Raw genomic sequence first — 25,321 nt, forward strand, 5'->3', positions numbered from 1 at the left:
ATGACAATAAAAGTTCTGCACTTTGAAAACGGAGGAAAACATCGGATTTTTCGCCAAAATGAATCCGTGTCCAATAAATTTGTTTGAGAGATCTGCATGTTCTGCAAGTGCAACATCCCTATAAAAGTGACAGGTTCTCGGTTTCCATAGCTCAGTGTTAAGCCACCGACTGTTACGCCAAGACTGACTGAAGCACAAGGCAACAACGCCATTGGTCGCTTGAAAGCAGGCAAATCTCGATCAGATGTTGCTAGAGCTGTGAATGTCCACCCAAGCACCATCACAAGGCTATGGAATCGTCACCAACAACATGGATCAACTTGTGATCGTCCACAACCTGGCAGACCTCGTGTGACCACGCCCGCACAAGATCGCTACATCCGGTTACGTCACCTTCGGGAGAGGACCACCACTGCGACGTTTACTGCCTCAACCATACCAGGGCTGCGTAGGATTTCCGATCAGACCGTACGCAACCGTCGACGAGATTCTTAGGCCCCATGTGCAACCCATCATGGTGAACGTCAACGACGTTTTTCAACATGACAACGCCCGTCCTCACACAGCCCGACCCACCACTGTCTTCTTGAAACACCACAACATCAACGTTCTTCCATGGCTCTCCAGATCACCAGATTTAAACCCCATCGAACATCTTTGGGACGAGTTGGACCGACGTCTGCGACGGCGACTACCTCAACCGCAGACTCAACCTCAGCTTGCAGCAGCTTTGCAGGGTGAGTGGACAGCCATTCCACAGGATGTGATTCGTCATCTCATCGCTTCCATGGGCAGGAGATGCCAAGCAGTTATTGATGCTCACGAGTGGCATACTCGTTATTGACGTTATGTAACGTTAAACTTCAACTAGTGAGCGTGGACTTTGCCTCTGCAGACTTTGGATGTTCAGCAGTGAATGTGCAAAGTTTCACACATGTCATACAGAACTACCTGGAATAAACTTGTTAACAGTATGTCTCAAATTTTGCCTTTTGCATTTCTTTTTTTGAAGAGTATATTCATAATCATATTCACCATCTTTTATTGATAAAGATGTTAACTCCTGTACTAATAACACAATGTTTTGTTTGATTTGTTTTGAATTTTGTGCAAAGCTACTCAAGGGCTATATGCACTAGTCGTCCCTAATTTAGCAGTGTAAGACAAGAGAGAAGGCAGCTAGTCATCACCACCCGCTGCCAACGCTTAGGCTACTCTTACCAATAAATAGTGGGATTGACCATCACATGGTAATGCCCCCACAGCTGTAAAGGTGAGCATATGTTTGTTATGTCGGGGATTTGAACCCTTGACTCTCTGATTACGAGTCGAGTGCCTTAACCATCTGGCCATGCCGGACACAATGTTTTGTAGAATTATCCAGGATGTAGATTGGTAAGAATGTCGAAAATCATGTAACTATAGACAACCAAAGAAACACTGCATCAACTGTTAATACGTTGTCATACCAATTCACCTGTAAGAAAGTGTCCAAAGTACCAAAAGTGTATAAAACACATGGTTACAATATATAAGACACAATCCAAACCTCTTTATTACTAGCTCACTCAGTTACCATACAAACAAAGAACTCAAGTGCAATCAACTAAGTGCCATCAGAAGTACCAATTCTGAATGATCACAACTAAATAAAATAATATCATCAGACCTTGTACAAACATAACAGTATAGTTTTACCAGATATCAAGTACATAATGTTTACGATACCCAAAGCATTAAAAAAATTTATGAGGACACACACTACGACAGTAATATAGTATTGTAGTAGCACTATAAGACAGCAGTGATATCTTCTGTTCCCAACACTATAATCAGTAAAGCTGTATCAATTACTGTATTTTATTATTAATATCAACTGAGAAATAAAAAATCCACTTCTACATATAAATTGAAAGCTGAAAACTATTTAAATGGTATGTATTACTTCACACAAAAGGAAGTTTAGAGCTCGATAAATATCTAATTCTACAAAAAACTGAAGGATGACAAATACTTTAATAACTACATACTACTGGTCATAAATAAAGGATGGTAAATAGTTTAACTACATACTACTAGTCATAAACAGAAGATGGTAAATAGTTAAATAAGTACATGCTGCTGGTCATAAACAGAGGATGATAAATAGTTTAACAAGTACATAATACTGGTCATAAACAGAGGATGGTAGATAGTTTATCAAGTACATACTACTGGACATAAATGGAAGATGGTAAATATTTCAACTTGTATCTACAATTAGATATTAGAGAACAATAGACTTGTTGCAACTTTAACAAACTTACAAGCTGTACTCGTGTAAACATACTTCTGGTACAATTTGATACATTAACACTTAACACACAAAAAGTAATTACAATTTAAACCCAAGTAGATATATGAACAAACTATGAACTAGTCCCTCTCTATTGGTCACACTTTTCTTTCCATAAAAATTTAAGTATTTATTTTCTATCAAATCAGTGCAAAAAAAATTACCAATGAAAATTGTGTTCATCTGGTACATTTAAGGTGATAATTGAACCCATTCAAAACAAACTCTGACTGATAATGGGTGAACCTTTTACAGGTCTTAGTATATTTCTTGTCTAAAACTTTTGTTTTACTTTATCTCTTTATCAACATGTATTTTCAAAAGGTAATGTTTAAATGCTGACAAATGGTAAACCACTGAAATGAACAATTTTTACAATTGTCATAAAAAACAAGGTAACCAGATTTTCATAAATATTATTCTTTGTTTCATTTGTTAAGACTACTTAACACAACTGAAGTATTAACTTTTAATATAAATTAAGTAATAACAATGTACAAAATTTAAACAAACAACTTTGAGACTAGAACACCACTTTCAACTGTGTGGTCATAGAGAAGTTAAAAAATTGATATATTTTAAAAGACACTTCATTTCTTTAAGTGTAATGCAAATCTATGAAAAGTGGATTAACTCTTAACTATGGCACTTGAAATTGATAATTTCTAAAACAGATAAATTCTTTCATAGTTAAAATACTTCTATGTTGCCTTTAAATAGTAGCATAAATTATTAAACAAAATACTTTCCACTGCTAATAAAGTATCTTATTACAATTCTTTTGATGACTAGAGCACCAGTACATACAAGGCACTTGTAAATAACATATTTCAGTCAGAAACCAAACCGAATATGTAGAATAACTTCTATCAAACTCTAAACTTTGAAATATGCATCTACTTCCTTCTTATGTCTGATTGGCCAAGATAGCATTTCAGTATTTTGGCTATATTTTCAAAAACCATTAAATTTAGGAAGCACTAATTTCACAAAAGCACTTTTACATCGTTCAAAGCTATCCAATACATGGTGAAACATTTAATAGTTTTATAATGATACAAACTTTTGGCTGCTGCTAGTTTGTAAATGTTTACTAGACAGTTAAAATCCAATGTTGTAAACAGAAAGGCACATGCCAAAGCTCTAGTTCTAGATACTGACTGAAAAATTTGATCACAGTCACACATTTATAGATTACAAAATCTCAGTTTAAATAAAACAACTTTCCTTAGTTACCTGGTGATTTAATTCTAGATATGATAATAACATTTAAAAGATTTGTTTCAGAGACTGAGCCACAAATTCTAACACCATAATCTGGTTATGTTTACCACTAAATCATCAGAGGTCAATATTAAGAATACAAAAGAAACCAACAAATACAAAACAACAAAAAATAGGTTTGTGTATTTTATACTAAGAAGAAATGAGACAAAAAACTCAAACTAAAATTATCTCTTATTATTTAAATAATAAAAATCTTTAAATATTTTTGGCAACTATAAAAGTGACATGTGTATGCAGTTCTACTAAGTTTGTGATGATGAGAAACTCACTTGAAGTAGAACTGTATTCTCAAGACAGCTGGTACAGGTATTAGCACTTTAATTACATTGTTCTGTATTTTATTTTAATTAAAGTGCTAATACCTGTACCAGCCATCTTGAGAATACACTTCCACTAAGTATTAATAAAATATTTGAATACTTAAAAATGAGACCATTCAAAACACACATCCAAAACACATGGAATAAAAAAACAAACACAGAGTAATAGCACGATTGACTTATGCAATAGTAGAAATAACAACCACATGATGCTTTCATTTATAAAAAGAAAAATTGAGATCTGTTAAGATTTATGTTAATTACACAGACTACATATTTCACAAGTGTAAAAGAACCACCCTAATTTTTTAAAACAGTTAAATTATACATAAAAATATATAATTATTTTTAGTTTTAACAATAAACAAATAGTAGTTAAAAAGTTATGAAAACTCTTAAAAATTGTTCTGAACTCTTTCAGTGTTATAACAAACATCCTAAAACCACAAACAAAAACTTCAAGTAATTTCCTGGTAAATATTCTAGCTTCTGCAGTTGGCAAACTAAAGATTATTTGCCAATACCTGCAGACTACTAGGAGTGCAACCCATTCCGTCACATCACAGTGAAAAGTGAAGTACAACTTATCTAGCCAGAAAAATCATTTCAGTGCATGTATTAAACTCATCACTGAAGAAGATTACGAAGAGTACAGTGGTGGTTGTTGATGTTGTTGTTGTTCCTGTTGACTAGTCTCTTGGTGGAATTTTGTTTCTTTAAAAACGAACCAAAGGCTTGCAGCCCAAAGTAGGAAGTTTCCAAATCCAAAGATCTGACACATGAAAGAAAAAGTGAGTTGTAAACATACACACAAAAAATTCTCTTTATCTCAAAGACAGTCATACTAAAAGACACAAAAATATATCCCTGTACACAGTTTTACTTTTAAGTTAATTAAGAGTAATTTTGCACAAGCTATATGGTCATATGGAAATAAAAACTTAATTTGAAATGCTATTCGTGAATAATCCATACTATGTGCACACCGTATGTTTAGCCAGTTGTACATCACAAGAAACTTATTTTCTGTAGAAGCAAAACTGTATACATATGTAGCTCCTGATATTAAGCTGTTTTCTTCAATTTACATAACAGAAAACAAGCTTAGGTTTTACTAACATATATAGAAACTTACAACTTAATGCAATTTTAAAATTAAATGGAAAAATTTGACTAATTTTCTATTGGACATTAAAGAATCTTATTTATATACAGTATTGAAAATAATTACGAAAATAGTAAATAAAAATAATATAAAATGGAAGTATTATAAAATTTCTTACCTCTGTTGCATAAAAATAAGCTACACTGGACTGTCATTTAACAAATCAGACAGTGCCACATCAGCATAATAATTTTACTACTCTTAGCAGTAGTGTGGTGATTGTACTTTATTAAAAACATTATATGCGTACAATTTACAAATCAAAATCTGGACTGGTAAATACTATATATGGGGGTTATATTTCATTTCACAGTAGGTTTGGTTTGTTTTGAATTTTGTGCAGAGCTACATGAGGACTATTTGTGCTAGCTGTCCCTAATTTAGCAGTGTAAGACCAGAGGGAAGGCAGCTAGTCACCACCACCCATTGCCAAGTCTTGGGCTACTCTTTTACCAACAAATAGTGGGATTGACCATCACATTACAATGCCCTCACAGCTGAAAGGGCAAGTATGTTTAGTGTGATGGGGATTCGAACCCGTGACCCTCAGATTACAAGTCAAGTGCCTTAACCACATGGCCATGTCAGAACATGCAATAGGAGCTGTATGGAATTTTTGAAAAGAAGCAAGTAAAACTAGTACTGTTAATAACAGACTTGGTCAATGTTCAATACAGAAGGTTTGACCTTCCTAAAATTGATGTTAGCTAACTCATGGCATTGTTTTTACACAACTTAATCTAGTCAAGATCTTGGTAATGACCTGGCTATAATTATAAAAGTAAATGCTACACTGAACACTATGCCAAGAATATCCATTCTTCTCTCTTTTGCTCCTACAAAGCATTCATCTACTTACCATTCTAGGTGTTCTCATTGTTTACAAGGAAATTTCAGGGCATGTTTCCAAGATATTTTACCTCCAAAATAGTAAAATGCATATTAGTACTAGAAATAAAAACAACTTTGTAACACCCAAATGCTGTTTTTATTTAATTAGACACTCAACTAATACTAGAAATAAAAATTACCTTACAACACTAAATTACACTCATTTAATACTACAAATAAAAACAGAAACACCACCAAACATATGTAGCTTCTGATACTGTAGTTGAATTGCAAGTGTCCAAAAGGCAGTTCAGCTGCCTCTTTGAATGCAACTCTATAACTGATGATGGCCCAGTATTATGGACCAAACAGAAGTCGCCAAATATGTAAGTTGCTGTTATTACACTTTGAATTACTCAGATTTCTGTATTGTATATAATTAGGTTTGTAGATGTATGCATTACATGTCAAGTACACCATCTTTAGTTCATTATATACTTGAAATTAACACTTCTGTATTTATATACACACACACATAATATTATACATGATAATTACAACAAACATACGAACAGTTGTCATAAGAAAACCAAAAACCAGCAGGAAAATGTCATCTATGTAACTGACATACAGGTTCTATATGAAAATGATTTGATCTTGATAAATATAATTTTTGTATTTTATTTTGTCCACATATAGATAATACTTGTGTACAGCATCATAGTCCATAGATAAACTTATATTTCTGTGTCAACATTAAGATAAATGCCGTACTTCTTGCCCATAAAGTTAACAAACTCTTCACTGCTTATTGAAGTTTCTATAACTCAGAAAAAGTTTTTTCTTACACTGTAATTCCTGGTAAATCCTAAGTAGTCTCTCAAGTCTCACAAATCACATATTTGAGTTTTGCTCATGAAATTAACAAACTAAGAAGAAAAAATACATTTCTTAAAAGAGTCTCATTTAACATTACAGGATGCTTTCTGTCTATACTTTCTGCACGACTCACATAGGTTTATAAAATATCTATATAGAGAGGTATATTCCATTTCCCAATAGGGCAATAATATGTTAAAATAACATTATATATATATTATGTAACTCAAAAACACTGCATCAACTGAAAAGATCCCAGGGTACAAGCTACAATGCACTCTAGAGTACATTTTATGATCCCACATTGTAGCTTGTACCCTGGGATCTTTTCAGTTGATGCAGTGTTTTGTTTGTTTTTGTTTTGGCATGTTTTTGAGTTAAAATAACAAATTACATAATTTGTCAGAGGTTTGGATTTGCTGTTTTTAATGCAGTCCTTCCTTATGATTTTGTTCACCATTTAACTTCACTAAAATGTTATTATTTTCACTAATATACATATATTAAAATGTCCTAGTTCAGCTTTTACACAAGCTATACAGTCCACAAACTTTTTCTGTGTCTATGTACATGCATGCAAGTTTGTTTTTTTATACAAAATAATAAAGACACTGGTGAATCTTGCAAAAAAATGGAGAAATTCATCATGAATCTCATGTTACTAAACCACATTTAGAAATCTGGATAATATAGCAATGGAAAATATTGAGCAGAGAACTTTTTCTTTTTCAGAGGAATAGCCTGAAATCTAGTTCTTTACCCATAATAATATCATGAGCACATAGTTACCAAGGAGACATTAAGAGATGCATAATTTCCACCATAGGTTTCTACACATGGCAGCTTTCTACATTCAGTGATTTGGTAAAAAAAATTGTCAGGAGTAGCATAGAACTTCACATTGCCAACTTCATGTGCCCAGGCACTAGCAGCTGAGAGCCATAATATCGTCAGGAGGAGAGATGAAGCCAGATCCTGAAAGTTAAACATAAAACTTGGCTCACACACACACATACATCAAACCATTAAATCTTATACTCAACACCAGGCTCTTTATTTCAGAGATGTAGATGGTGTTTAATCACTTGTATATGATTTATCTATTTTGGAATTTTGACACTAAAATTCTACATTTTAAAAATCACAATACCTACTGCACATTTATATTATCAAGTTCTTTTAATAAATAGACCCAAACCATAAACTTGTCATTTTATACTTATATCATTCACATATGTGCATTTGTGTCTGTATATTAAATAGTTTCTGCAAAACTGTTTTCTTTACATAAGCCCTACTGCACCCTGGTGAAAACCAACTAAATGTTTGTGAGAAAATACAAGATATGAGAATTGTACCTTCAATGGTATTACTACGTTTGTAGTGATTAAATGTGGTCATGTATTATTTAAATGCAGGGTGTTCGGAAAGTCACTGTGCAGTTTTGTCTGTTAATAAATATATAAGTGCACAGTGACTTTCCAAACACCCTGTACAAATACATACACTAAATAACTATAAACTAAAATTATTTGACTTTAATACCTTCACTTGTGAATAACACCATCAGCTCCAAAATGCCAGGCTGGTGAAAACAAACAACATCAAAATAAAAACAAAGCAGACTGTGCTGTTGGGTTTCACATCTGTTATTTAAATATAGTTATTTAATTTTTATATTTTGGGATGATTATTTTTTTGTTTCAAATATTCTTGCAGAGCTACACAAAGGGTTCTGAAAATATAGACTACAGGGAAGGCAGGTAGTCAACAACATCCACTGCCAGCACATGGGCTGCACTTCTTTCACTGAAAAGTGGGATTTAATTATTGCTCCTATAACACACCCACAACCCCAAACTGAACTAGAAAACATTTAATTGTTAAATACTTTCAAACTTCTTCTGAATCACATCAAGCTATTTTTTATTAAAAGCTATCTATATTTTCAAGCAATATTAGAGCTGGGTATTTTATCATGTTTGCTAGTCAAATGTTGGTCTCAATAATTGATAAATACACACCCACTCCAACCCCTTTCCCCTATATAATAAAAATAAAACTGGGTGTACATAAGTATCTAAATATGTCTCTACCCTAATGTAATAGTAATCTTTCAATGTTATCTTTTGTTTAAAGTAATTTTCAAACTAAACTTGATTTCATACAATACAGCTGTTTTGAAAATTGCAAAAAATATTTTGCCACAAATTTTTTGAAAGATAACCTACACATTTCATATTTACCAAATGACAACATACCACACATGGTTGTCCTCATGTTTGCTTTCAAAATATATTGTAATTTCCCACTTATTTTATACAGTTCAAATACATTGATAATGAAATATTGAAAGTGTGTCTTACTATCACTGGTAAACAACCTGTGTCCAGGTAAACTACTTGAACCTGGTGGTGACAAAACCTTCAAGCATTGTCCATTTGTTATTGTGTTAAACCTGTAATATAGTTTTATTTGTTACCCATTCAACTTCTTTCTAAACCGTATAAGTATACCATACCTTATCTCAATTTATCTGGTGTCTTCTTCTTGAAAAAAATGTCTGTAGCTTTCATAGCAATGTAACAAACTTATATATTTACTTTACTATTACATCACAGTCTAATTCTTACTCTATTCAATCAATTTAGACTTCCTTTGTTTTCAAAATAGTATTTTGTTAGTAAATCCTTGATGTGGCACCATAATAAGGTTTGAACCAAGGCTTATACAAAAACTAAGGGAAACATCTGAAAATCACGAAACTGACTACGTTCTCAAGGGGTGATAGGTTCACAGCACAAATAAAGTTATTCTTTGGGATAGGCAGAACAATTGTAGAATAAATACACAAATTGGGTATTTATTAAAGGTGAAACTCTGCATCTGTGCTGAAATAACTTTTTGTTTGTTTGTCTTGAATTTCACACAAAGCTACAAGAGGGCTATCTGCATTAGCCATCTCTAATTTAGCAGTGGTAGACTAGAGTGAAGGCAACAAGTCATGACCACCCACCACCGACTCTTGGGCTACTCTTTAACCAATGAATAGTGTGATTATTCGTCCCATTATAACATCCCCATGGCTGAAAGGGTGAGCAGTTTTGATGTAATGGCGAATCAAACCTGTAACCCTCAGACTGCGAGTCAATGCTATAACTACCTGGCCATGCTAGGCCTTTAATTATTTTTTTTTATTCATGAATTTACACTAAATATTAACTCTAAACTATTTCTGAATTAAAATTACTGAAATATAGTTTAAAACTGACTTCAAAATGTGTTGTTTTTTCTAAAGATTTTAGCAAGCACCAAAAAAATACAAAATGCCAGAGAAAAACACTATCTTTAGACACTATACTTTGTACATGAAAATTTATACACATAATACAACTGCATTGTATAACATCTAGAAACAAAAAAGAGGACTTATCCTGTTATCAACCACCTGTTGTAACAATATTGTTCACACTTTTACTGATTTAGTTTCATACAATTCTGAAATATTCTACATGTTTGTAAGTGTTTACAATAATATTTATCCATATCTGCACACTCACTCATACACTTTGTAACAAACCTAAGGAAATGACCAGTCATAACTCATTTTAAAACTTGTACTTTAAAGCAGAAAGCTGGATAAATACTGAAAAACCAACAGGCCTAAAAATTGTAAAAACTTCAAGCATTTTTAGTCCTTTTTCATTTGTCCATTGTTACTTAAAATTAGAAGTGTGTAAAAATACCATTTCAGATCTAACTTTTGTCTTTTATAAATCACTTTCTAATAAAGCCATTTTTTCTATAGCAGAACATCTACAGTTAACTTGTTAGAATAATGTTTAAGCCTATTGCTTTGCCAATATTTTGTATACATTCAGCATTTAAACCACAATTTTTAAAGCATTATACAGCATATATAAATAATTTTTCATAAAATATTTTGTCTCTCATCATCCAATCTAACTAATGAGATAAATTTAATCAGCAAAATATAAGATACACAAGAATGCAACATTATAAAAACATCTGTACACAAACTAAAACAATAATAAATATGAACATTAAGAAATGATTAAGATAATGATATTATCTCTATATTTAGGGCTCCTTTTTGACATATTTATTTTCTATCTTCCATTCTTCAAGCTCATTGGATATTTTTTGTTTATATGACATACGACCAAATTCACCGTTCCAAATTAAAACATAATAGATTATAAACTTATTTTACATTTCAGTGAATAAATAAAAACACACCCACTTTATTTCCACATACTTACACAAACAGGAACCATTTGATTACTAGTGTAGAAGGATACTGATAAAATGTAGATCCCAAGAGCTAACAGAGTGAACAAGAAGGTAAGCACACCTACTGCCACAAAGAATTCTGCACTGCTTGAAAAGTCCCATGGTAAATTTTCTACCACAGTTTTATCATCACACTTCACTACTTTTATAGGTATATGGTTCAGCCTATCATAAAAACGAGTTAACATAATTACATTTACTGGCCAACTACAACAACAAATATTTACAATCACAACTTTTGTTGTGTATGTACTTTTCACTTCTCAACAGGTAGACACCATTATTAACATACATAACATTATAAATTTATACACTTTAAAAAAAAAGACTCATAACATCGCTTTTACTTTTGTGTATATACTTATCTATGTCTTAATCATCAATAACAGTTTCCTTATCATGTGTGATTAAATCTAATCACCAATGACAATGTCTACGTTATTTTCTAATGATACATAATGTAAAGTGATTGCTTTGAAGCACATTTTTGCCACATGATTCATTATCCACATGTGTATGGGGTCAGTTCAGTGAACCAGCCATGTATCAGAAAAGTAATGTTGACCATAGTTCCATATTTACCAAGTATATCTTCATGAAATGTGGCAAGCTCTTAGTCTAGATCACAAGTCTGTTGTACACAAAATATAAGAATAGCTGCTGAAACATTTGCACTGTCTGAAAAGTGCTGAACTCAGTCTGACTCAGATTCTTGGAAGCCAGAGTCCAAGTTGATGTTAATACATAGAATAAAAATACTTTTTTCCATCATATAATTTGCAAATTCCATTTACATAACCTTTATAACCTCATAAATGTATATACTGTTGTTTTTTCAGTATCTTTACATAAAGTATCTGGTATTTTCTCTATTCTAACATGAATTACCACACAACCAGCAATGTAGAGATCCCCATCCATGCATAATGAATTAATTTGAAAAAACAGTCATCATTTACACATTATTTTTCAAATTTCTGGCCCAATTAGAGAAAAACATTTACTTTTCTTTGATATATTTTATATACACGTTTAATAAATTGTACTCTTATCACTTCATCACACAATTATTAAAAACTTTCTTTTTATTCAAATTACACAGCATACAAACTTTTCTTAAAACAATAAATACCAACACAATTCTGATCTATCTTTGCTTTCCATTGACCCAGAACAAAAATTTGTATAAGATGTCATCCACAAAAATGGTGGTGTAATGAAGACTTAATAGATATCAGATTTTTCAAGGAAATAAAACAAATCATAAAGAATTTCTCCACTACAGTCCATTATTTTAAAGTCACATAATTAAAGAAGTCCTTACTTCCATGTCTGAACAAAATATTTGAAACAATTTCCTTCCAACAGTGCTTCTTGCCCAAGATTTTAGTTATACGATATATAAAATTAAATGTTTAAATATATACACTGCTGGCCAAAATCTTAAGGCCAATGAACATAAAGAAAAAATATGCATTTTATGTTGTTAGACTCAACCACTTATTTGAGTAGTTTCCAAAGATGAAAATAAGAAAAGGGAAAATAAAAATAAAAATAACTTTTTTGGCATTTAATAGGGAAAATGTGAACACTATGAAATTAGCCTAAATACTAGCTGATCAAAAGTTTAAGACCATACCAAAAAAAAGTCCTAAACAGGGTAGAAAATGCCCAACAAGAGGTCTCAGTAATGAGTTGCACGGCCATCATTGCGAATAACTGCAAACATTCGCTTTGGCATGGTCGATATAAGCATTTGCAGAAGGCTGGCTGGAATGTTATTACAAGTGGTGAAGATGGCTTCATGAAGATCATGCACTGTTTGGAATTGACGTCAATTTCTATAGACTTCCCTTGCCAATCACCCCCAAACATTTTCAATGCGGTTCAGTTCAGACAAACATGCTGGATGATCCAAAAGAATCACGTTATTCGCCATGAAAAAGTCCTTTGTCCTGCAGGCATTGTGGATTGCAGCATTGTCGTGCTGAAAGATCAAGCCATTTCACATAAGTGAGGGCCTTCAGTCAACAAGGATTCTCTCTTCAACATGCCAAGTAGCCAGTTGCTATTTGACGCCCCCTGTATAACCTGAAGCTCCATTGTTCCATGGAAGGAGAAAGCACCCCAGATCATGATGGAACCTCCTCCACTGTTTCGTGTAGAAAATGTCTCCGGTGGGATATCCTTATCGTGTCAGTCACGTTGGAAGCCATCTGGACCATCCAGGTTAATTTTTTTCTCATCAGAGGACAAAACCTTTGTCCACTTTCCTACCTCCTATGTTTGGTGCTTCTCAGCAAAGGTTAACCGAGCTGTTTCGTGGCATGGAAGGAGGCGTGGCCTTTGAAGACGTTTACGATTTTTAAAGCCTTTCTCTCGAAGATGCTGTCTTATTTTCTTGAGCTGCATTCTGCGTCCTTGCTTTTGCAGCTCGACAATTCTGCCAAGTTCAAACTCTGTCAACTTTTTCGCCTTTGCCATGTTTCTACGCAATGTAACACAAAAGGTATCAGTGAGAGATGTTGATAATGCTAATGCTTGAACACAAATAACTAAATTTTGTTACGTTTACCGATTAACGCTTTGTTTCAGTATGGTCTTAAACTTTTGACCAACTAGTATTTAGGATAATTTCATAGTGTTCACATTTTCCCTATTAGATACTAAAAAAGTTTATTTTTATTTTCCTTTTTCTTATTTTCATCTTTTGAAGCTCTACTCAAATAAGTGGTTGAGTCTAACAATGCAAAATATATATTTTTCTTTATGTTCATTGGCCTTAAGATTTGGGCCAGCAGTGTATATATATATATATATAGAAGAGAGAGAGAGAGAGAGAGAGAGAGAGACAGACAGATTGGACACATAATATTTATGTGGATTTGTATTTTTCAACCCTATCTGTACAAGTGATGAGTCAATGTGAACGTCATGATATTTTATAGAACTAAATTCAAAATGTAATTACACGACTTTAATATCGTCACGTGTCAACAAAAGTGCCATCGAAACATTACTAATAACTTCACCTTTATGTATCTTCTTATACTTGTATGCTCTGAAATGTCCATTTAAACATTCCTTCCATCTTTAACAGAGCTTCCAATTATTAGTACAAACTCCAGTCTGTAGTACATATATTCCTCATACACAACTTAGTTTTATAACCTACAATCAACATGATTTACAGATACAGAGCTATAAATGAAAATTCACATGCCACACCCTCCTATCATATACCCTCTTTCAAAAAATGTTAATTCTCTGACACTTACTATTAGGTTACTTATAAATTATGTATAACACTGAACATTATAACTTGTTTAATATGTTTACTAATACATTAACTGTCTATTTATTTTGTTATACAACATTAGTTTCTTGCAGTTGGGCTTTCAAATGCAAAGAAATACATTTACATATAAAATTAAAGCTATTTTTCTATTTTTTTTTATTTCAAAGTTGATCAAAAGTTTAGACTCATTAGTTAATGATTTTATTTTGTGAGCTGAAATGTTGTCTTTTGGTCATTGCCATTAACACCCCTTTAATTGTTCAGTACTACACTTTAAAACAGATGACTACACTGGTAAATACCATTGGTGACACTGACATAGAAACAAAGTATATTTAGAGCTCTCATAAAATAAACCAAATTATACACTTACTTGAATGGATAACCAAAGCTAAAAATCACTTCACTGATCTTCCCAGCTGAACAATTGATCTTAAAAGATGTGTAAGTACTGAAACCTGCAGTGGTCGCAAAAGCAAAGATGGACATTATCTGTTAAATTAAGATAAAAGTTGACCATTTGATATTTGGATTACAAGTTATATGAATACAACAATAAATTTTGTTTTAAGAAAGATTTACTAAAATAAAACAATGGAAAATGCGAGTGTACATTTAAAAACATTTATTCTTATACTCACTTGCAATGCCCTTTATCATAGCACAACATCATTGAAACCTACATTCAGTGACTTTGTAAGTGATATGTAAATTATGTTGATCCAAAAGTTTACATTATCTTAAATCAAAAATGTATTTCCAATAATACTTGTCTCTTTTCATACAACAGCTGTTACTCAACTGCCAGTGTTTCCTTCCCCATCTGAGCATTGGTCTGAAATTTTCTCACTTGCCCCATTATTATATTCCCAAATTAATTGCCATTAGCATTACCTGTCACACAAGACTTTCTACCTATGTCAATGTGCCCTCTATCCTGGTACTGTATATAAGAACTTCTGAAATATTATCACTTTTTCTGGACCAACTCGTTCTGCAGTCTTTAACACCAGCACTTAGTGGAAAGTGCAAGAGAAGATAAGTATTACTGGTAATTTTTTGATTGAAAAAATGTTAACTTCCAAAACATACTTACCTCCTCTCACACTTACAGCTACAATTTTACAATGAAAATGTGGAGGGGCCAGTGTGGACATCGTCCATACAGAAAACATCTGCACAAATCATAGATGTGCCAATAGAAGATTAACATCTCAGTGGAGGAACTGCACCACATCCAGAAATTCTCAGAACCAAGCTGTCATAAACTCCAAAGGCATGCAGTAGCAACCAACACCATTGGAGGTGTTCCAACTTAGTAGAATAACCCTTGAATATGGACAGAATCTATTCTGTGTATTAATGGACTAAGGAGCTGATATCAGGAATTGGAACCTTCGATTAGAAGTGGAACTATGACCCCTTCTTGGACACAAGGAAAGTCAAGATGCCAACGACAACCGAGATGAACATAGAAGCTGGCAATTGAACCAATGTGCATATTAAGAATGATCCCAACTGATCATCAATGGAACTAGTGATCCTGAGAATCTTACAACAAAGATAATAAATAACTCATTCCTACATAAAAAGGGTATGACTAACTATAGAAAGTTGTGATCTATTCAGGGTAACTACAGACTCTGCTCCAGAGCCTCACATTTAAAGTAGCAGATGTATTCTTTGAGAGTCACAATATGTTTCGATCTGGTGGTGTAGACAAAATAACATAATTCTGACAACCTTGACAGGCAAGGCAAAGCTGTCCCTTCACATAACAAAACAGTAAATCTCCCTGCATGAACCACAACATCAGGGAATGGAATGCAAACTAAGACCTTTCAGCCATTAAGGAAGGTGCAGGCTCAAAAGCAACCAGGGAAAGATCCAAAACATTACACTCTTGATGGACAAACTGAAGAAAGTGAGCCCGAGAGAGTTGATCCAAAAGTCTCCTCCTGAGAAGCCAACTGAATAAAGAAAGGTACAGGAAAATTCTATAATTTTCTATACAACAATAGTACAACTTGTACACACTCAGTTCCTGTATTTGTTTTAATACAAATAATTAAAGAGAGCTAAGAACCTCATAATGTAACCCTGTAGCTTCTTAAACAAAGGTTACATATAAAAAATAGATTAACTTCAGCTAAAAGTTATTGTTAGCTTGAGCATGTGTTCTGATACACAGATGAACGCACTACTGTTGAAAATAGACTCAGTAAAATCAGACTAAACACTCAGGCAATTCTTTTAAAAACTTCATATATAATGACAACAACATTAATGATGAAGATACTTTTATCAAATAAAAATCTTCTGAAAACAAACCTTAAAATACAGGTGTAAATACAAGTAATTGAACAGGTTTTAACAAATTATTCTGATTTGGAAAATCTTAAGTATACAAGGCAAGAGATTACTGACCAAACTACTTCTCAAACAAAACACCACTAAATCTGAAGTATACAAGGCAAGAGATTACTGACCAAACTACTTCTCAAACAAAACACCACTAAATCTGAAGTATACAAGGCAAGAGATTACTGACCAAACTACTTCTCAAACAAAACACGACTATATCTTAAGTATACAAGGTAAGAGATTACTGACAAAACTACTTCTCAAACAAAACACCACTAAATCTTAAGTATACAAGGCAAGAGATTACTGACCAAACTACTTCTCAAACAAAACACCACTAAATCTGAAGCATACAAGGCAAGAGATTACTGACCAAACTACTTCTCAAACAAAACACCACTAAATCTGAAGTATACAAGCTTAAGATTATATAGATGGAACATCACATCTACGCTTTCATTACCCACCTAACTACTTCTCAAATGAAATACCAATAAATTTGAAGGATACAAGCTAAAGATTAAATAGATGTAATATTACATCTGTGCTTTTGTTACACACCTAACAACTTCTCAAACGAAACACCAATAAATCTAAAGTATACAATCTAAAGATTAAATAGACATAAGATTACATCTGTGCTTTTGTTACCCACCTAACTACTTCTCAAATGAAACACCAATAAATCTGGAACTGGAGTATGATATTTTACTAAACCAATAACACAGTTGAATACTATATTTATCAAGTACATACACTGATAGTTGCTTCCATATAACAAGTAAATGTTTCAAACTATTTAAATCTAATTATTTTATAGACCTTCTGATATATTTGAAAAAGTAACTTTTAAATCTAATTTACAATACTATATTTACTGATGAAATAAGGTGGTATGAGGCAGTTCAAATCATATATTTAAAGTAGAATAAGAACCAATTAGTCCACAATTCCATGTTATATCTACTATTTACCATTAAAACATAACTTTTTTCAAATTTCAATCCACAATATCCCTACACAATATATTAAGGCAGCAAAATATTTTTTTTTTTCTGGTAGAACATATGTCTGATCAGGTTAACACTTTGACTGATTTTGTCACACTAATTTTTTACTATACATATGACAATATTACTTTAATTTGTTTTGTTGTTTTTCCTATATAAAAAACAAGACATTTTCATAAATACATTAAAAATAATAAGAATCATAAAGATGACTTTTAAATGCAGGGTGTAAAAAAAAATTCATAATATGATATTAACCCCTATCATGACTGGTATAAATGACCTTTTAAGTGTCATGCATATCTAAAATTTTGAAGTTTTAGACTTATGTTCTCTTATTATTTTAAGAACATATGGCAAAAAAATCAGATGACTTTATCCTATCAGATCCTTAGATCACCTAGCAAGCTTTTCTAAACTCACCTCAACCCTTCTTTTATGGAAAGAAAATACACAAGATCTAAAGCTGTCCATGGCCTTTCATGCTCAGAATTATCCTAATAGCCCTCTTGTTACACTCTTCTATTAAGTCAGTATGTATTTTTTAGATAAGACCAAAACTATACACAATACTCTAACTAAGGCCTAACTAATGATTTATAATCAATATATTTATAAATGTAACCTCAAATACTATTAGCATTACTACTAGCAGTGAAAAACATAGATCAAGAATGTGTCTGCAATTAAGCTCTGTACAAAGTTTCTGTATTTGCTGATCTTACTTTAGAACATCACTATAACCTTCTGATAGATATGCTATCTTAATCAAACTTAATTTAGTTACAGCAACATACACAGTATGTGAATACCAAATAGGCTTTTAAAAAAATTAGGGTTATAGATAATTTACATATATTGGCAAATCTGTCAACAACTGAAGTTTCACAAGATGATTTCTTTTATCCAACATACGATCATTTTACAAAGAGGTATATTCAATAAAGTATCGAAACTTAATGTTTGCTACCAGGAACAAGACTACGTTATTGTCTGTCTGTTCTCTGCCTGGCACCAGTACTTAAATCAACACTTTAAGAGTCATAAGATTTATTTTGTTGTTTGATTTTGGAATTTTGCATGAAGCTAAAGAGGATTATCTGGACTAGCCATCCCTACTTTAGCAGTGTAAGACTAGTGGAAAGGCAGCTAGTCATCACCACCAACCACCAACTCCTAGGCTATTCTTTTACCAATGAATAGTAGGATTGATCGTCACATTATAACACCCCCATGGCTGAAACAGCAAAAATGTTTGGTGTGACAGCGATTCAAATCTGTGGCCCACAAATTATGAGGTGCCCTAAACACCTGGCCATGCCAGTCCCAAGACTTATTTCTAAGCCACCAGGAAGCTAAATGAATAAGTTAAAATATATGAGAAGAATAAACAATAAGAAATCCTTAACAAACTATTTTTAAGACATTCTCATAGTTTCAGTAACATTCTTAAATAAAATAAACCATCTTAATACTTACAAGTTGAATAACTCTTAAGAAACCCAATGGTTCTTTCAGAATCTCCAAATTCATATTTTCCATCATGACCTACAGTGCCAAGAAAAAAATACTTGCTAATAAAGAAAATACACTTACTAAAGACAGATTTCTGAACTTCACAAACTTGCAAGTGATCAAAAGTGAAATTTAAGATTCTGAAATTTTTTGTCTTAAAAATAACAAAAAACATTTGAAACTTAAAGAACAGAAAAATGGATTGTGTTTTCACCTTAATCTTTCATGTTAATATAAAATTTAAAAATTAACTCATGATGAACAGAAAGCTTATCCTGCTGCTGTACATGATTCTTCAACATTCAACTGATGTTTTTATCAAACAAGACTTTATGTCTAACTTCAAAAAACTTAAAATTATCATTTTATAGTCAACGCTAAAATCAGCTACAAGTGGCAGCCAACTTAGAAAAAATAACTACTGATGGATATTCTGAACAACACATGAAAATTAATGTTTTTTTCATGTATAATCAAACTTTAATTGCAATTTGTAATAAAATGTTTTGACAATATTTCACTGCAACCATCAGGGATAACTTTTAAAAACAATGTTTTTACATTATAAGTATGGTGTCTTCAGCTTTTACCCATCACAGTAAACCTATATTTACATAGCATTTTTAGAATATATATATAGCAATGATTTTACTAATTCCTAATCCATTTAGCTAGCTTATTTCCTGCCAATCTTTCTGAGAAGTCTCTTATATTGTCCCTTTTCAAAAGCCTTCTGGAAGTCCAGTTTTACTCATAACTTAAGTGTAACTTATCCTTTCCTCTCTAGACTCATGGTGATTATCTGTTACGAAACATACCTTAAATGCTATTGTAAAAGGTTTTACTTACAGATTTGGTAATTTCCAAACAACCAAAATAATAATACTGAGCAGCAATTTACAGTAAGTGTTTGGACACTGAACATCTACTCTCCTTACAAGTCAGTGATATTAGCTAATTTCCATCTTATAGTACCTTTACACTTTAAATTCATTAACTAAAAATACAATTAACTGCCCACAGATTTGCTCTTTTCCTTCCTTCAATAACCTAAGATAAACATTATCTGACCCATATGGTTGACCTTCTGTTTTTATTTCCAATCTTGAACCACATCATTTCTAGGATATTAGATTATCTCTGGAAGGAGACTTACTATACATCTTACCTTGTAAACAGTATTTACAAAAAACTTGCAGATACTTGATTATCTTGTAATGACAGACCAAGGTACTCTCATTCTGTTACCATCAGATATGCTTAAAAATTATTTACAATTACACCCTTGTGCAAATTAATTGAAACAAACAGTCATTTTACAATATGGCGGCCAGTGTAGGCTCGCTGGACCCACTTCTTTTAATAGTCATTTTTTCACACAGATGACATCATTAGCGGTGTTTTGCAGTACAGTCGATCTATTTTTGGGATATATGACGAAATTTTGAGGAATATTACCATATTCGAAATTGCGTTAAAAGGGCAAGTAGACCAGTCAAAAAACAACTTCTTACCAACTCAATGAAGAAAAAACAGTATCAATGAGGTCTGAAATACACGAAATGGATGCAAGAACAATGGAGGAAGGTGTTATTCAGTGGTGAGGCTCATTTCTTCACACAGGGTCAAAGAAGTCTGCATGTTTGCAGATCTCCAGGTGAGAAACTTCAAGAATCTCACATCAATCAGTTCATAAAACATCCCTTGAAGATGTTTTGGGGCTTTTTCAGCTACTATGGTGTCGGAGGCTTTCATATCATAGAAGGTATGATGGGAGGACCACAGTACATCAAAGTTTTGCAGAGAACAGTCGTTCCAGAATTGAAAAAGAGATTTCCAGATGGATCTGGCATTTTTCAGCAAGATCTGGCTCTATGCCAGACATCGAAACTTGTGAAGAATTTTATAACTACAATGCGAAAAAGGTGCTGGACTGGCCTGGAAACTCTCTGGACTTAAATCCTTTTGAAAATCTTTGGGTGATTTGTAAAGAAAGACTTCGAGGAAAAGACTGTACTACAAAAGATAAGCTAATTGAGGCCATAATTGAGGTGTGGTATTGTGATCCAAAAATTAGTAAAGATTGCAGTCAACTCATGGACTCAATGCCAAAGCAGATTAATGATCTCCTGAAAAATGAAGGTGGTCATATCATGCATTAATTTGTAATTTTTGGATTCTCAGAAATAAAACACAAAAAAGTAAAAAAATCACAATTTCCTGTTTTGTTTCAATTAATTTGCACAAGGGTGTAGTGTTACCATTTTCCTCAAGCTATTTCTGACTTCCTAATGTCATTTGTATCCATTCCACAATTCTGATTTTAATTAAGCTTCACCCCTGCACACATACATCCCCCTTGAAGATGGATTTAGTTTGGTTTGTTTTGAATAAAGTGAAAATCTATTTGAAGGCTATCTGTGCTACCCAACCCTAATTTAGCAGTGTAAGACAAGACGGAAAACAGCTGATCATCACCACCAACTGGCAGCTCTTTTACCAATGAATAGTGAAATTGACCATCATATTATAATGTCCCCATGGCTAAAAGGGCAAGCATGTTTGGTGTGATATGGATTCGAGCCCGCAATCCTCGGATTACAAGTCAAGTGCCTTAACCACCTGGCCATGCTTGGGCCCTTGAAGGTGGGAAAAAATTCTGTTGATGTAGGGGTTAAAAATCAAGATTACCTCTTCAAAAATAAAAATCTTTCCCTCAGTACAGAAGAAAACTAAAAAATATCACAACATTTAACAATAAGTTGATCTATGAAAACTGTCCTGTCCACTAAACTTTAAAAAACATACAAAACCAGTCCCTATCAATTTAATCATCTAAGACAGCCTTTAAATTTACCATATCTGAAGGAAAACCATTTTAAAGGCTAATAACCCTCGCAGAAAAATAAAACTATCTTAAATGAAGATGACTCCTACCCTGTTAAAATTTGTGTGCATCCCCAAGTCTCTTGTTCTCACCATTAAGTACATAAAAATGTATGAGCACCATCAATTCCCTCAACAATTTTAAACTCCTAGATCAGATCCCTTTCAACTCTCCTTTTTGTAAGAAAAAAACATTTCAACATGCCCTTTTATCACAACTTTTCAAATCCCAGTAACCCTCCATCAATAACTAAACGTCTTTCTTAAGGTCAAGACACCAAGACTGAGTAATGAGACCTAACTAGTAACATATACAATAAAATTATAAACTCTGCAGACTGAATTATAATGTACCACATTCATTATTACTGTGTTTATCTGTCAAACTCACCAAATGACTTAATTCCTTTTGTAAAGCAGCAGCAGCATCACATCCAGTACCTTAACATATAACTAAATTATTAATCTTTCCTTCATCTATGTCACTGATCTAAATCAAAATGAACAAAGCTCCTAACACTCAGTCTTGAAATACCAGCTTGTAATATTAATCCAGTTTAAAGCAATTTCATTAATAACAGGCTTTGAATTCTTCCATTCAGGTTTTTTTTAATTATTCAACAAGCCAACTTAACTCCCAAACCCATATTTTGTTATTAAAAAAGCTTTGATAGTTCTCTGTTAAATACTTTTTCAAAACCAGACACACCAAATGCACACATTTATCCTTATCTACATAAATAGTTACTTTTTCAAAGAATATCAAAGTATTAGTAAGGCAAAATTTTTCAAACAAAATTTTGAACTACAAGTGAATTTGCAAAGCATCTTTATCATGCTTTTATAAACTTTTAATACCACTGATATAAGGGCTATAATTACTGGATAACTGTTGTGTTTTTTTTAAAGAGGAGTAACATCAACCAACTTCATATTTTCGGCACATACCAAATATTCATACCGAATCACTAACGTGTATTTGGAAGTCGCTCAAATATCCAATCCTTAGCCTCCTTAAAACTCTTGGAGAAATATTATCTGGTCAGGAAAACCTACAATTTTTTAAAACTACCCAATCGTTTCTTAACAAGCTCATAACTGATTACACTGGAACGGACAGCAATTGCTTGTTCAAAAAACAAAGCAAAACACAAGAGTAGAACACGACATTTTGAAGGTCTTCCATCTTCAGGTCAATTTTGGATTTTTAGCAGGTAGTGGAAGATACTTTAAATATATCTGAACAAAAGAATATTTGTAAAACTATAAAACTACAGTTTCGCAAATAAAAATTTATTTCATAATGATACAATCGTGGCTTTCAATATTTAAGTTTACTTACATACATTTTTTAACGTTTACAATACATTATGTACATCATATTATGAAACTGAAAAGCTTGTACCATAAAAGTTCAACCACCTATAACTTAATATCAGCATTGCTGTAATATTACTACTACTAGCATTATCATTATTAATTAACACATAGTATAATTATCAAAAATAAAAGTGAAATACTTGAAAGTTAAGCACGAATCTAATAACTGGGCTATATTATGATATACATGATTAGTACTAGTATTACTAGCTTTTAACGACATAATTTCCATGTATGAAAGTATTACTATCACATTGTACATAATAATTAAAGTGCAGTCCATACTTTCCACACTTTCACGCGATGTAACGTTTAAAACATTTCATACCTACCGATACCCTCTGAGAAATACTACGTAGCACGCCCTCTCAAAATGTGCAATAATGTTATTAAATTATGGGGCATCAAGGCGGTCTCATGGCTCGCTGAGCATGTACTGATTTCCAGCCTCTCTTAACAAACTGAAACTTAAGAATTAAATTTAAAGACCCTTAGTTTAAACACCTTAGAAATTATGCCCTCTAATATTCAAGATGAAAATTTGTGACATGAGTGTATCATTTTATTGAGAAAATAAAACTGCCTTAACGTATTTCGAACGAGTGTGTTTGTGTGTTTTCTAATCGCAAAACCACATTGGGCTATCTACTGAGCCCACCGAGAGGAATTGAACCCCTGATTTTAGCATTGTAAATCCGTACACTTACCACTGTACTAGCGGGGAGCCATTTTGAACGAAATACAAGATACATGTAAATAACAACATTGTGAGACTGCAACAAAACTAACCTAATAAAGCTAATAACTAAAACCCTCTAAAATATCCTCAAAGTTCGATTTATATATATATGTCTGATATATCTCTCTCAACAAACAAAAATAACAACCAAATTCAGCACTTATCCTTAAACACTTTATTTGATCGCATATAAAACTATGGTTTCTATTTGGTTTGGTTTGTTTTGAATTTCACGCAAAGTTACACGAGGGCTCTCTGCCCTAGCCATCCCTAATTTAGCAGTGTAAGACTAGAGGGAAGACAGCTAATCACCACCCACCGCCAACTCTTGGGCTACTTTTTTTACCAAGAAATAGTGGGATTGACCGTAATATTATTATGGCCACCACGACTGAAAGGGGCGAGCATGTTTGGTACAACGGGGATTCGAACCCGCGACTTTAAGATTACTAGTCGAGTGTCTTAACCACCTGGCCAGGTTTCTATTTGGAATATATAGTAGCTTTGATACAGTATTACTTTTAACGTTAGACATTAATTCCTGCAGTGGCAAATGTAATGGCAATTTCACAGACAAATCATATGATTCGGGTAACTCCACCATGGCGAGCTAAACAAAGACGGATGGTTAATAACCAGTAGCATCTACTAAATGGAAATGCAATGCAACCGTACTGGTCTCTTGTGAATAGGCAAGTCTACTCACAGGTATATGCTGTAACAAGGTAACTCTATCAGATATACTTTGCAGCAGACTCAACCTATAGGGGGCATATGACATCGCAAATGGGATACATACCAGAGCCAATGTCTTCGCTTAGACGTCGTCATAAATGGAAAGAGAAAAGCTTCTGCTTTGCTTACGGATTAATGGGACATTCGCAAAGCAACTGTTTATACTTTGCAGCACAGGAAAACAAGCAGGGTTCTTGGCTCCAGCCAAAGCATCATCAGATACTCCCCAACCCACAAAATCTGTAAAAAAGAGTATCAGTAAT

At 32.9% G+C, this 25,321-nt stretch overlaps 1 protein-coding gene across 4 annotated transcripts; it reads right to left on the reverse strand.

The window, feature by feature from the left end:
• Window positions 1–1,532: 1,532 nt before the first annotated feature.
• Window positions 1,533–24,057, reverse strand: LOC143236744 (synaptophysin-like protein 1). 4 transcript variants are annotated; one of them, XM_076475222.1, is made up of 7 exons: window positions 23,870–23,902; window positions 22,596–22,645; window positions 19,283–19,351; window positions 14,803–14,921; window positions 11,101–11,296; window positions 7,607–7,792; window positions 1,533–4,714 (listed from the first exon to the last, which is right to left on the reverse strand). In XM_076475222.1, exons 3-7 carry the CDS (start codon window positions 19,346–19,348, stop codon window positions 4,583–4,585), a joined length of 699 nt encoding a protein of 232 aa, XP_076331337.1. In that variant the 5' UTR covers window positions 19,349–19,351; window positions 22,596–22,645; window positions 23,870–23,902; the 3' UTR covers window positions 1,533–4,582. The 4 variants fall into 4 exon arrangements, with proteins under 4 accessions (XP_076331337.1, XP_076331339.1, XP_076331340.1 ...); XM_076475224.1 differs by lacking the exons at window positions 22,596–22,645; window positions 23,870–23,902 and adding an exon at window positions 23,917–24,057; XM_076475225.1 differs by lacking the exon at window positions 22,596–22,645 and having other exon boundaries at window positions 23,870–23,913.
• Between the last annotated feature and the right edge of the window lie 1,264 nt (window positions 24,058–25,321).

This window comes from Tachypleus tridentatus, chromosome 13 (assembly GCF_004210375.1).
Source record: "Tachypleus tridentatus isolate NWPU-2018 chromosome 13, ASM421037v1, whole genome shotgun sequence".
NCBI classification, from domain to species: Eukaryota; Metazoa; Arthropoda; class Merostomata; order Xiphosura; family Limulidae; genus Tachypleus; species Tachypleus tridentatus.